Source organism: Danaus plexippus (genome assembly GCF_018135715.1).
Source record: "Danaus plexippus chromosome 3 unlocalized genomic scaffold, MEX_DaPlex mxdp_34, whole genome shotgun sequence".
NCBI classification, from domain to species: domain Eukaryota; kingdom Metazoa; phylum Arthropoda; class Insecta; order Lepidoptera; family Nymphalidae; genus Danaus; species Danaus plexippus.
In genome coordinates, this window is record NW_026869846.1 from 1000539 (window position 1) to 1015602 (window position 15064).

The following is a 15064-nucleotide window of genomic DNA, read 5'->3' on the forward strand; positions in this document are numbered from 1 at the left end:
GCTTAAAAAAATGATAAATATAATAAACGGCATTTTTTATGTGTTTAGTTCATAAAAACTTGGTATGACATTGAATGATTAAATGAAAGAATGAAATCAAATAGACAAAAATGACCGAACGACAGGTAGAGTTTGATGGAAAAAAAAGAAATCTTTGAACTGCTGCTTTTTGACTTTACTTCTGTGTAAATAATTTTTATAAATGATAGGTATTAAGTGTTTCAATGTGATAAGTGAACAATTTTAGTTATAATAATGTCAGATAGTACAATTGAAGGAAGACTGAAGGGTTTGCAAGACCGTTTACAAAATGAATTGCGTATTCGAAGAGAGGGTGCTTTTCATAATGAAGGTGGTCTCGGGGCTCCCAGGAGTACTCGAAGACCCAGGCCCCGTAAGTATCAGTAGTTTATAGAACAATCCCAACTGACAGCTTTATGTAGTCAAAAAATCTTTGATAACCTTGCATACCACTGTATTATTAAACAATTTGTTTTGATCTAATTTGTTTTGATCCTCTACCTTTAAGTTACTCTTAAAGGTTATCATTATATTTATAAGCTTTATAGAGAATACACTTTTTTTATTGTCTAACCTTGATGAAGTTCTGAATATTATGCAAGTCTCATTTTAATTGGAAGTAAATACATAAGGTTAATGTGATTTTAGTTTGTCTCATAACTTTTAAAATCGTAAATTTTATATTATTAAATACGTTTTATGGAGTACACTTCGTTTATGTATGTTAATTCTATAAACTAGAATTTCAACTTTGTTATTAATAATTGCGAACAGAATCTCTCTAAGGTGTTAAGTCTCAACGATATATGCTGTGGTAAAACAATACTATATGTGTCTAGATCTGTACAGAAAACCATATTTAAGCAGTAATTTATAATGTAATTTAGCAGATTTTAATGGCTCCAGGTTTTGATGAAGTACTATCATAGATTTATATATTTTTTTAAATATAACACCTGAGTATGCAAATATTTAGCTATTTAGCTTTTCCATATTATCAAAATGATTTGAATATTTAGATATGGGCCGGGGATTATAACTTCATTTGTTTCAGTAACATCAACAAAACTAACCTTGAAGTTCTTAAAGATTCAGTGTTCTATTAAAATTATTATAAATCTGCCATTGTTTTGTAACTTTTGTATAGTTATAAGATTATATTTTGCTTTCTCGACTATCATATATGCGAGCCTATTCTATTCCCTATCAAAAACCCTTTTTGGCTTCCTGTCTATAAGATTTTGGAAGTTTTACTGTGAGAGCTGATGGTACCTCTTATTAAATGTCCGTAATTACTGTCCCTTTGTTGTTTTGTGTTATCATGAGCATATATTACATGCTTTCAATAAGTTCTGTATAATTTTGCTCTCATATCTCTGAATAATTGTGGACGGTTATTTATTTTATATATTTGTGCGTTTAACTTAAAAAAGAACCTGGTTACTGGTTATTTAACTTAAGTTATATATTTGTTTATTTCATAATAGTGGCAAAGATTTCATTGTCACAGTTCCTATATTTCTTTTATTTAAACTTTAACATAAAGGTAATACTAATTTATTTAGAGCATGATATGATCTTAAAGTCAGGCACACCTTCATTGCACTTTTACATATTGTTTCAATAACTAGGAGTTTTTCGAAGGCAACAGGCCTGGGAAAATACAGGCAGTGACTTAGTGACTTTAAGGAGTGAAAAATTTAATGAACCGACAGAAACTTCTTAACATTAATATAATTAGTTCACATTCAATGCTTTTAACCTTTTGATTCACTCTAACTAATAGTAATGTAAATTTTCCTTTTTTTTTCTGTCATTTATGAATATTGTTGGCTTGGTAAAGTACTAAGTCCTGTGCTAAACCATTTTGAATTTGACCGCAGGAATATTTTTCTTTTGCAATAATAATTAGATTGCGTTTTGAATATGTCACAACAGGCGTGTTAAAAAAATTATAATTGAGATATTTACAAAAGACCTGTGCTTGTTTTTTTTTTTATTTCTATATTTTATATGTTTTTTGTATTCCTGTTCAACAGTATCAGTAAGCGGGGAAACTTTTTAATTCCGGGATCCAATACTGTTTGCATATTTGTTTTAAGCCTAGTATAAAACATTGCTGATGCATAGAGTCTTGATGTGTGTTGATGTAGTCAAGAAAGTCTAAGAAACAATTTGTTGTGATCACATTTTCTATTGTTTTGTCTGTTGTTTCCCATTTTGTTGTTCCTTTTGGACAACAGCAGCCTCATGAGCCGGTATAAATCTAACTTTTGCTAACTTTTATCTTATCAAAGGAAGTCTCCTATTTCAAAGCAAGATAAGGTGTTTCTTTCTTTCTCGTCTTTGATAGATGAGATCATCCAGCACAAAATGAATACAGCATCTCAATTAAGTCTAATTAATTAGTGCCACCAGATTCAGAATAGCTTAGATTAATTACTATAGTAATGTTAAAACAGCATAGTTTTGATCACAGCATGAAGTTTTCGTGTGTGCATATAATTGAACGATATATATGTTTTTGCACCACAGAGGTCGAGGTATTAATTATTTTATTTTTAGCAAATATCCAGCGTCATAGACAATGTTCTTTTTCATTTAAATTGTTATTTATTTATATTTAGCTATAGAAAAATTCAAAAACACTTTTTTTTATATCTCTGATCCTATTGTATGTTTGTTTCGTTTTGGCCTCGGAGATCTGTTCCCGGCCCATCATCAGTTTATATCTCATCATACGTATGTTATGAGATCATACCAGTTCTAACAAATGCTCATACATATTTTATATTTAAGTATTTATCACTTATATGTACTAACCTTTACTTAAATTTTAAATATTACTGTTATATAATACAATAATTTGTCAAACTGACAAACTTTACTAAGTTTTCATAAAAAATACACTTAGATTATTCTGTTGCTAGTGATGTAAAGCTATTTTTATAGATTATTTCATTTTACACTAAATATTTTTTCTCTAAGAAGATTTGCACCTGATTTTTCGTCGTCTTGAATATAACTCTATAAATACATATAATAATATTATTTTCAGCACTCATGTTCTCAGCGAGAGACATACCTGCTTTTCCACCGAGATCACCGCAAGCCTCTGACACTGAATACAGAATGCGGGAGGTCTACAAGGTAATAGTTTTGTTATTAAATTTAATATTTTAACATAAAAAATCATAACATACTCGCTCCTTTTTCTTTGGCTCCATTGGTGATACAAATTTTCTATGTACAGTCAATCAGTACAAGATAATTTGTTTACAACATTTATCTTGTTTCATTGGTTGACAGAGCAAAGATAAAATTAAAATAATTCATTATATACAGGTGAGTGGCAAACTTAACGTGGGCGGCGTGGAGTACAGATCTCATATCGATGAGCTGCAACAGCTGGGCGAACTGGGCAGCGGCACCTGCGGCCACGTTGTCAAGATGCTGCACAAGCCTTCGGCAGCTGTTATTGCTGTGAAGGTTAGTGTGATGAATACTCATTAATGAAGAGTTTTATTACTTTCATTCAAACAAAACAAAACAAAAAGCTCTAGAGAGACTTTTATTTAATACATTATATATATATATATATATGTATGTACGTACCTAAATTATGTCAGGAGGTTACGCGTTATAATCTGTTATTAATTAAAATTAATGTAATTTTTGTTGTATTGCGTTTTAAATATCTTTGATATGTGTATAGTGTCCATAAGGACGTGTGACTAATGAATGATAACAAACAGCAAATGCGTCGCTCCGGCAACTCGGAGGAGACGAAGCGTATTCTGATGGACCTGGATGTGGTGGTCCGCTCCCACGACTGTCCGTACATAGTGAGGTGCCTCGGCTGCTTCGTGACGGACGCTGATGTATGGATCTGTATGGAACTGATGGCGTCCTGCTTCGACAAGCTGCTGAAGAGACTCGGCGCTCCCATACCGGAGACCATCCTGGGGAAGGTCACCGTAGCGGTCAGTTTTGGGCTTTATATTTATATGTACATTTTTTCATCATGTATGTATATATACAGGGTGTGTCAAGGAACTATAATTTAATTCTGTCTATATAACATAGATTGTTTCATCGCTGAATAATGTATCTGTCGTTCGTCTCTGTCTGGTATCACTAAAAGCAATGTTAACATTTCTGTATTCTTATTTTCTTCTATTTAACCTTGCTTATAAATATCAAATAAGCCGTAAATGACGCGAGACAACGAATATTGACTATACAAGTATACAGGGTGTATAGGTTTAATCAACCGTCAATTATATAATTAGGAACTACAAAATACTAGCCCTAGGAAACTATAATAGAATCGTGCTATATAGCGAAGTGGCTAAATATTTGTTTCTAACATTTTCTATATTATGTATCAGGAAACAAATAGGTTAATAAGTTCCTCTCGCAATTCCGTCTTCGGAATTGAGTTCAGAGAAACTTATAAAGTGATTTAAAATAATAAGTATGACAATCAGCCGCCAGCCACGGGCATATTCCGTGTCACTTGACTTGACACACAAATCATTTGAGTAGGCGTTCGCCTCACAAATATTAAGGATATTCAATAGATTTCCTCGATTAGTAACAATGTACTCGTTACTCATATACCACGACTGAACTCGCCTTATTTTTTCTCCTCGCAGTATCTCCCGACAACCAAAGAATTGAAACACTTTGTCCGCATCTGCATTTCCGTTTAATTATATTTAGGTTTTCGACAATTCTAGAGGCAATTTCTTACTGATTTAGACGGTGACGTCTACTTTTCTTCCGTTTACTATCAGCTGAATGAACAGTCGAGTACTCTCCAGTAGAAATTAATGTATATATAATTCTGTTGGCACTCCTCCAGACGGTGAACGCCCTGTCGTACCTGAAGGACACCCACGGCGTGATCCACCGCGACGTGAAGCCCAGCAACATCTTGTTGGACGAGCGCGGGAACGTCAAGCTCTGCGACTTCGGCATCAGCGGCCGGCTGGTCGACTCCAAGGCCAAGACGAGGAGCGCCGGCTGCGCGGCTTACATGGCGGTACGGCTCCCGCACCGGGTGTAGCGCCCGCGTGCGCGTCTGTGGATAAGAGCAATGAATAGTTACAAAGCATGTGTTGGGGTTTGTGAGTCGACTGTCATCGTAATCATTGTGATTAGTTGCAGACTGGAGAGATTGTTTTTATTAATCGCCCATTGGATTTCAATATAAATTTTCATATTATTATTGGATAGTGATGGACTCTTACGGGACGTTGCTTTTTTCTCTTAACAGGTACAGTAACCGGCACGTAACTTGGCAAGGTATAGGCGTAGTGGGGATAACTTTTGTACACAAATGCAACAAAAAATTGTTCCTTTTCATGGTTATCAATATCAAAAAATGGTAATAGTGACAAAAACAACAAGTCGAATGTAAGTGCTCGCAAGTGTACTCGGGAACGAACAGCCAATCACGGGCACGGGACTGTGCCGTCACAGCCCCCGCGTCCCGCATCATACCTGTCACTTAAACAACGCGTTCTGCGCCTGTACTTTCGCCAAGCTACGTGCCGGCTGCTATACAAGCAGTGAAATAATACTTGCGTTACAAAGTCATATTATAACTGTCGCATATAGCCGGAGCGTATCGACCCCCCGGACCCGAGTCGACCGGACTACGACATCCGCGCGGACGTGTGGTCGCTGGGCATCTCGCTGGTGGAGCTCGCGACGGGAGTGTTCCCGTACAGGGACTGCCAGAACGACTTCGAGGTGCTCACCAGGGTACGGAACCGAAACACGACATACTCACACCATACAGCACTAGTTAGAGTGTACAAAAGATAACCTTACTTCTGTAGACATACGAAATATTTTTGAAGTTATATCTTTGGGATATATCTCTCTTTGCATAGATCCTTAATTTTTTATGAAACTTTCTACCGTATAAAGGTTATAATGTTCCAATAACTCCCCGTGACCCGGTGTGAAAGAAAGTTTTTTTGTAATACCACATGTATGCGTGTCACAGAGTATAGACGGCGCTGCCGCTCTACCACAGTTGTCATATACATTACACATATCAGCTATTGATGTATACATTATTAATTTCTCCTCCTAACATAACGTGTCCAGGTGATAGCTGACGATCCGCCGCAATTACCCGAAGACAGTGACTTCACTCCGGAGTTCAAATCTTTCGTATCACAGTGGTGAGTGCAGTCTCTCTACAGCAGTATCTCTACAGCAGTATCAAGAACGATAAACTTAATGAGATCTAAACTTCCGCGATTATTCATTTAAATGAAACTAATATTTTTCGGATTACTACGCGTATTTTATTATTTTAAAAACTACATACTCCCGACGTTTCGTTTACTTTTCATCAACCGTGATCACGGGCGGACGAGATGTGAGTGTCTGTCAGTTGGTCCTGTTATTTATCATCTACTGCCAAGGATTTCCTTGTTTGCCGGCGCACCGCTCATGTCGGTGATAAGGTTGTTTATATGCGATACGTATCGTTCCAGTCTGACAAAGAACTACCGCCAGCGGCCGAAGTACGTGAAGCTGTTGGAGCATCCGTTCGTAGTGAAGTCCGCCCGCAGCTCCGTGTCGGTGGGCGCGTGGTACAGCTCCCTGCCGCTGACGGGGACCAACACTAGCATGCAGTCGAAATCCAGCTCGGGCTCGGGCTCCTCGCAGTCCATCAACTCGACCAGTAACGGAGTGGAGACGCCGGTGACCCCACAGCCTGTAAGAAATTTCGTGACCAGTTCGCAGTACTGGACCCCGGATCAGGCCACGCCGACCCCAGCCAGGTACTTTGCGTGTTCAATATATTGAATTTCTCACATTGTATTATAAATGCAATATTATATTATAGATAGTGTCCTGGTGGACAGATGTTGTGGGAATATGTATTTATTGGGGATAATATATATGTATGACCAACGGATTGAGATGTTTCTTCTGAACATGTATAGAGCGTGGTGGGCTACACCCGCGAGCGCCGGCGGCAGCAGTTCGCAGCCCGCCAGCCTGGAGGCAGACCTTTCAAATCACTCACCTTACCCGAGGCGCAGGTGACGACTAATGTTCACTATATTCATATAATATCTCCTTGTAAAATAATAAAATACCTATTTTTTTTTATTACTGTTATGTATGTACAAAAGGGAACCTAAAGCCAATAAGCGGTAACGACAAGCTTACCTTGAGTATCAGGAATTATGTCGGAAAAAAATATAAGGAAAACTATGAGATAAAGAAAAAATATATGTTATATGAAAAGCGTTTATAATGATAGTGATCCTGTACTACAATAACGTGTTTACAGGACGATAGAGGCGTGCGTGTCGCCGCCGACGCCGGTCCGACGCGTCTCCACCGACAACCGCTGGAGGGCGTCACCGTCTGTACGTGACGTCACATACATACAGACAGACATATACGAAGTTTGAATAATTCTAAACATTTTTAATTGACTGCAACAATATAAAGTCAGCCTGATTATGATAAAACTTGCCAATTTTGTATTTTTGTGTTTGAAAGCACATTTCAATGTTTTTATTTTTAAGTTTCATAAGGACCTGATACTCGTATTCTGAAGAATTTATGTCAATTTTGCAGTAGAAGATTTTAAAATATATGAATTGAGTGTAGGTGTTATCGTTCCAGAGCTCCGGCAACACCAGCCCTATAGTGCTGCAGCGGTTCTATCACCAGAACCAGCAGAGGAAGTCCCGCGTGGACCTGCACTCCACGAGACACCGCAGGTACCTCACACATTATACACTACCGGCGCATATATTTTATTTCATAACCCAACTCTACTCAAGATCTATTCACTAACATATTATATTCAATAATTAAAAAAAAATAACATACTGCAGTTTTATATGTAACCTATGTTTCTTGTGCTTCTGTGTTTCTTCCGTCCTAAAATTGTATGTAAATTATTTCATATTACAAAATTTTGAACTTGTATTTTTTTATGTAACCGTTAAAATTCATTCTTTTTTATTTTTTCTATATGTAAATAAAAAAAACACACATACATTAAGTAATGATAATGTATTATGCACGTAAAAATTAGAAGGCAAAGATCAAACCCATTCAGCCGATCTGCTTAGAACATGTATATGTAGCATCGTTTTCGTGGTCCTGTTCCAGTCTGAGTCGCGAGCACAGCACGGGGAGGTCGCCCGAGCCCCCGCCGCGGACCAGCAGACATCACCACATGCTGGGCCACGACGGTAACTGTCTCTGCAAAGTATACATGAGAGAAATACACACAGAAATAATATATATGAGTTCCAAACGCGTTTGTGTGACGAAAATTATGAATTTAACGAAGACGTCTGTTTTACAATATATATATATTATCGTTAATTTATAGCATGGGTGTGATTAAAAGAAAATAAATCGAAAAGCCGCGTCAAAAAGATAAATTATTTTCAGTCTATTATACTTAATTGTTATTTAGGTCATTGAGTTAAAATCTTAAATTAAATACCAAAGTGACTTACTATGATACGAAATATTGACTTACAGCGAACGGCAGCGTGGAGTTAGAGCCGCCCCCGCTCCACGACCGTCTGCACCCTCCCTCACCGCTGCTGTTGAGTAACGACAGGTGACACACGGCTCGATTTGGATAAATAACTATTTAGCTTTAGGCGGTTCTATGACATTGATGGTTCGTACGTTATAAAGGTTATCAGAAGGCCGCAGTAGAAGTCTGACGCGCGCAGAACTACGCAACGGATACCGCGACAAACACGACGACCAGGGTGAGTTGACCTTACACGTACATACCACCACCGCCAGCCGTCCACAGTCGGCATGGCTCCCACATCGATGGTGGTGGGCGTAGGTTATTGATGCTACAGTGATTATTATTTTAACAATAGTACAACAAACGCTATTCTACCAATGCCGAGGTCGTTGAACCTTTGTGTAGTTTTAAAATGTTTATACGATGATTCTGAAGCAGGGTTCAGCATATCGATTCACTATATACATTAATAAAACAATTTTTATGACGAATGTTCTCCAGTGAAATAATATTTTATGTGAACGTCTTCTCTTTCATGTTTTGTGTATATTTGTACGAGGGCAGCCAGCCTGTGATGTTAGTACCTTATCAGTGTATAGCTGCGCTTGTCACTCGACGCCGCGGTCGATTGGGAACTGATTGTATGTCTAGTATGTACACCGTCGCGACCGTGCTAAAGAACGAACGAATGAATGATTGGAGCATTCGTCGGCTGGATGACACGAACACACCAGTCACGGCTATTTAACCCTCTAATGCATTCAACCGCCTTGAGGCGGACATAAAACCACACTCTTGTAACTTGCTCTGTATGTAAATTTACTTGCCAATCTGCATAACACCGCCTAGAGGTTACTAATAGGTATACGTGAATTTTGTTGGTATGGAGGGGATCATGCCATGAAACGTGGTCGAGCGGATTCAGTCACATGTTTGCGGACAAGTGGTGAGGTTACATGCATAAATTGTTCTGCGTGAATGTCCAATCTTTGTGTAATAATTATACGTTTGTGGAACTTCGGTTGAAGCAGAAAAAATTATTGGTGAGTGACTAGATACCTTTATTATACATTTCTTCATTTGAGTGGAGTCGAATCAAATTTGGTGTCCTTCTTTGGGCCCATTTGAGGACCCCGTCTTTAGGCGGACTTATGCATGTGACTCAAAATAAAAATTTCTTTCGACGAGCTACAATATTTTTGACTTGTGTTGGTATGCGGTAGATAAAGTATATATTTTCAGATATGGCAAACCAAATGCGTAAAGATTTCATAAAATTATCTGAAATGGGTGAAGAGGAGATCTGGCAATTGCTAGATAATATTCCTACTGATGATGAAGGGACAGACGATGACAACGATGACGACGTTGATAGCGATCAAGGCGCCCCAAATCTTGATTTCATGCATACTGAAGATGAATTGGAACCACTCACTGACGAATCTCAGAAAACGGAAATACCTACTAATACAACAGAATCGGGCAGTGCAGTGTCAACAATTTGTCCGATTGTTCCAGAGCAACTTGATCAAAATGAAGAAATAATTTCGCTTATGCCTGACCACACAGAAGAAATTGCTGTACAGGAATCCGCGAAACCCTATCGACGCCGCAAACGTCCTCGTACCCCGGAGCCAACAGAAGAAGAAGACGGTCCCGTTGTTCAAGCTCTCGGTGTAGTGGATGATGTTGCAGACATGAAAAATGATTCTCCACAATTCAAATCTATTGTTTGGAAAAAAAAGAATCTTCACCTTCATGTAAATGAAGTGGTTTTTAGAGGTCAAAAAGAATTACCGGAGACGATTACCAGATTGGACACACCTTATAAATGTTTCCGTTACTTTATGAACGACGCCCTGTTTGACCATCTTGTTGAACAATCAAATTTGTATGCAAGGCAAAAGAACATAAGAACAAACTTCAGTGTCCAATCCGTTGATTTGCGAAAATTTGTTGGCATTCTATTGTATATGTCGGTTTATCGCTATCCAAATGTGCGATCATATTGGGGAAATAATTCCTTTGAGGCAATTCGCCAAACAATGCCCGTTTTGCGATTTGAAGCAATACGCCGGTACCTCCATTATAACGACAATGCAGCAGTAGTTACACGAGGTGACCCAGGATATGACCGTCTTTATAAAGTTCGTCCCTTGGTAAAACATTTCAATGAAAGATTTCTATCAGTGCCCATGCCTTCTAGGCTGTGCGTAGATGAACAAATGTGTGCCACAAAAATGACGGGATCCCATTTGCGCCAATATATGCCCAATAAGCCACATAAGTGGGGCTTCAAATTTTTTTGTCTTTGTGATACTTCCGGATTTTCGTACTCTTTCGAAGTATACACTGGTGCCGGAGATAACGTGATTTTTGATGGTATGCCAGATCTTGGGGCTGCGTCAAATGTTGTAGTTCGCTTGTCAAAACAAATACCAAATTTCGTAAATCACATCCTATACTTCGATAATTTCTACACGTCCCTTGGCCTGCTTACGTATCTCCGAAGTAGAGGAATTTACAGTTTGGGAACTGTGCGAGTAAACAGAGTACCCAACTGTAAATTGTCTAGCGATGCAATTTTGCAACAGAAAAAGGTTGATCGTGGTTACTCAGAAGAGTTTGTAGGTACTGCATATGGTATTGATATATCCTCTGTGCTATGGAATGATACGAAAACTGTGCGCCTATTGTCTACCTACGTTGGAGTAAAACCATTTGCGTCTAAAAACATAAACAAACAGATTTCAAAAGTAACACGTTGGGATAGAAAAAAGAAAACCCACTATGACATTGACTGTCCACAAATCATCAAAGAATATAATCGGCATATGGGGGGTGTCGATTTGATGGATGGCTTATTAGGCCGTTATCATATTCGTATGAAAACCCGGAAATGGACCAACCGAATTTTTTATCATATGGTCGACGTGGCAATGGTGAATGCTTATATACTTTATCATCGGTTGCATCCCCATGCAGATAAAATTGAGTTGCCAACGTTCAGAACACAAGTCGCAGAATCACTCTGCGTGTGCGGCACTATTCCAGTAAAACGAAGCGTTGGCCGACCATCCAATACGACACCGCCACCAAAGATACCAACAGCGAAACGAGCCTATCTGCCAACCGATGATATTCGTTATGACCAAATTGGCCACTGGTGCGTTTTTAGGGATCGGTCTGGCAAGAAGCAGTGCAAATACCCTAAATGTAAATCGGAAACTCAAGCATACTGCACTAAATGCAATCTATCTTTGTGCAGTTCAACAACAAAGACATGCTTTTATGATTTTCATAACAAATAGTAATTGTAAAATACAGAAAGTCTCACTCAATGTATAATAAAGGAAAAGTTTTTTAATACTACTCACTGCATGCGTCCGCCTAGAGGCGGATGATTGTTTTTTACCTATAACAGCCGCACCTGATAACAAAATCAGTTTTCTTCTTCATATTTGTTGTTCTAAATATGAATCTAAAATTAGCTGAAATTTTCAATACGATAGAAAATTCATGCATTAGAGGGTTAAAAAATATACCCGTCATTACAGCAAAGAGTTTTTAATTTTTCTCGGCAAGCATTACGTTTAGTGTTTTTATTTTCACTATCATTCCTTTTATTTGAACATGTGAGTGTACATACTCGTAATATATATATGTATTAGGATACAATCAATTCGCCATATCACATCATCCCTTGTATATGTCTCATGGTGCCCCATCATTGTCTGTCGTCGTTAGGTCTCCGTGATCCCTGTTAGCTTAGCTTCAGCTTTGCGGTTCCGCTTTTTTCAGACCGGTGGAGACTGTGGGGTAGATATATGGAAATTATTATATGAATATAGACTAAAAAGACACGATGGAGGGTATGTGAACTAACAACGCTTAATGTATTAATACACGCTCGATGTGAACTATCTTAACGGTCGGCGTCGCAGCGATGCTAAAGAGTAATATGAAGAGACCGTTAATTTAGTTTCAATTAATGAACAGGTAAATTTCCGAACCGACGCGGGGAGGTGAGTAAAGGAATAACATTTTATTTCCCCATGCTTAGTTAAGATGAAGCACATGTGGAACTCGATAGTATACTTAATATATCTGTATGTAAACTATTTGTCAAGCGGCGCGTTAACACTCGTGCGTTAGAGACTGCTTTACTTACGATAACGTGTTATATGCAAGGTCTCCTACACACGTGTGTTAGTGTCCGTACCTCTGCTTCGCTCACTCGCCCCCCTCCCCCCACTCCGCCCGCCTCGCTCACTAAACCCGAGCTAACAAGCACGCCGACGGAGCTCCGGGCCCGTCCCTCCGCCCCCTGCCCGGCGGTCCCCGGCCGGCCGCGTGCTCCGCGTCATGGTCATCATGTATCACAATCGTTCATGGCTTCGCTCATCGCACAGTAACATCGGCCAGGCTACACGCGCCGGGGAGCTCCTCGATGTGACATTTGTACGTAGATATTGTAACAGTCGAGTCCTAAGGCACGGGTCATCGAAGAGCTCCCCGACCCGGAGTGGGCAGCGCGGTGCGGGGTGAGTGGTGAGGGGCGAGGGGTGCGGGGGGTTAGTGTGTAACCCGGGGCGCGTGGTCGCAGGCTGGCTGCACTCGCTCGCGGGGCTGGTGAAGCGCCGGCTCAGCGGGTACGTCAAGTGGCATCACGTTGTAGCGCGCCGCGACCCGCCGCACGCCGCCGGGACCGCGCCGTCTCAACACAGGTATGTCGTACTGCGTAGACGTTCTTAATGATGGCCAACAGTCAAACTGTGTGTCTGTATGTCTGTATGTAGCCGGGCGTTCACACGTGTCCTTCCTCAGGTGGGGAACCAACGAGAGCTGGAGCGTCCCCGCGTCCCCCCTGCCGCCGCGCGCACCCCCGCCGCGCGCCGCCGCGCCCCCCCGCCCCTTCACTATCGATACAAATGTTATGTAATGTTGTGACATTTGACAGTTTTGAATATACACTGGAGTGATTTAAAGTATTTCGCAAACTACATGCAATCGGAGACAATACTGTACAAGTATAGACTGCTTTATATAGAAAGTTACCCGCTGACACGACGCGCCGACCGCAGCGCCCCGAGCACGGCGGTCGAAGGTCACCAAATATATAAGTCATTGTAATGTATGTGTGTACATATTGTGTGAGGCGAGCGACCGGCGCCGTCGGGGCGAGACCTGTGAGCGGCGACCCGACCGCACGGCGGCGGCGGAGCAGTCGCGAAGTTGACTTAACGCGAGATGGAGGTGCACATAAGGCTTGAATACACTGTCACCGAATACCATCATTACTTTACTTCTCTGATATATATTTTTTAAAGAATGTACCATTCTCTATATTTATATATGGTGTGTATAAGGCTTTAATTCTTTTCTTTTATTATTTATTGAGCTTTCATTAACATCAGTCGAGACCTGGTGGTCAGGTCTCCTTGTCGACTGCCGACCGGTCCCGATGGAATTGTATGAATACAAAGCTTGCATGTGAAGCCGCGGTCGAATGTTTGCTATGATGTGAAAGAAACTTCACAGACTATAATAAAATATAACTGACAGACTTTCTTTCTTTTAAAATATTTTTATTAATCGAGTCATTAGGTACAACTGAGTGACCGTCTCTGCCGCGCCGTGGGTACATTATGATATACCTAGTATGAGTTTTGTAAATATCGTGTATAGAGTACACTGGAGGGCGGGCAGTGTGTCTGAAAGTACTTTATTTTATATGATTTTTATCAGGAACAAAGCACAAAGTACGTTATTATCACTTTCATCAAAGGGTTTGTACAATATTTTGTTTTGTACCAAATGTATAGTGAATATTTATAATGGTTGTCATTTTTAATTAGTGTCCGTACCAAAGGGCTTTCCAAATGTGTTGACATTTACAGATTATTATTATTATTTTTTGTTTACGATAAAATTATAACGATTTATATGGGATGAGATGTTTTCTCAAACTAAATAAATTCAGCTTGGAATGTGTCGAGTATCGAATTATTAATATCACGCGGTCCTCTGTTCTGTTTATAGAAGTATTAAAGAAGCGCCACGCAGACGTGTCGACTTACGACGACAGTAACGCTGTAGTGGCACGGGATTTTAATGACGTTTAAATGAAAGTGTTCCTTATTGTAACTGAATAAATACAATATTTGCTTGATTGTGTTTTTACGAAGCGTTGTCAGCCTCCGCTGCATAATAACGCCAACCGAGCACATGCGACGCTGTAGCTGGGCGTCCGGGGATCAGTCGTGACACTTTCTATATATTTTTTATGTGAGTGTTCCCCGACAGCGGCGCCCTCTAGTCGACGGCGGAGCGATCAGTTTGATGAGTTATGTAAAGGATTTGTTTTCATGTGTAATTATTATGTTAATGTGTAATGTATTAAATGCGGATCAAATTTTATAACGCCTTTTATTCAGATAAGTGTACTACCCACTCCATCATTACTCAATTTTAATTTCTCTCGACTTACGTTTC

The 15064-nt window shown here is 39.6% G+C and overlaps 1 protein-coding gene across 4 annotated transcripts; it reads left to right on the forward strand.

Moving 5' to 3' along the window:
• The first annotated feature begins 118 nt into the window (after positions 1–118).
• Positions 119–14992, forward strand: LOC116765278 (dual specificity mitogen-activated protein kinase kinase 7-like). 4 transcript variants are annotated; one of them, XM_061527025.1, is made up of 16 exons: positions 119–394; positions 3080–3171; positions 3367–3510; positions 3777–4004; positions 4889–5068; positions 5647–5793; positions 6145–6221; positions 6540–6830; positions 6996–7094; positions 7349–7466; positions 7690–7787; positions 8185–8267; positions 8566–8647; positions 8728–8804; positions 13176–13296; positions 13397–14992. In XM_061527025.1, exons 1-16 carry the CDS (start codon positions 256–258, stop codon positions 13509–13511), a joined length of 2091 nt encoding a protein of 696 aa, XP_061383009.1. In that variant the 5' UTR covers positions 119–255; the 3' UTR covers positions 13512–14992. The 4 variants fall into 4 exon arrangements, with proteins under 4 accessions (XP_061383009.1, XP_061383011.1, XP_032510609.2 ...); XM_061527027.1 differs by having other exon boundaries at positions 13248–13296; XM_032654718.2 differs by having other exon boundaries at positions 7349–7427.
• Positions 14993–15064: the final 72 nt, after the last annotated feature.

Coding starts and splice junctions, on each gene's coding strand:
- LOC116765278 (XM_061527025.1), top strand. CDS start 256: ATGTCAGATAGTACAATTGAAGGAAGACTGAAGGGTTTGCAAGACCGT. Junction 4,005..4,888: donor TGGGGAAGGTCACCGTAGCG/GTCAGTTTTGGG, acceptor GCACTCCTCCAG/ACGGTGAACGCCCTGTCGTA. Junction 8,268..8,565: donor CCACATGCTGGGCCACGACG/GTAACTGTCTCT, acceptor ATTGACTTACAG/CGAACGGCAGCGTGGAGTTA.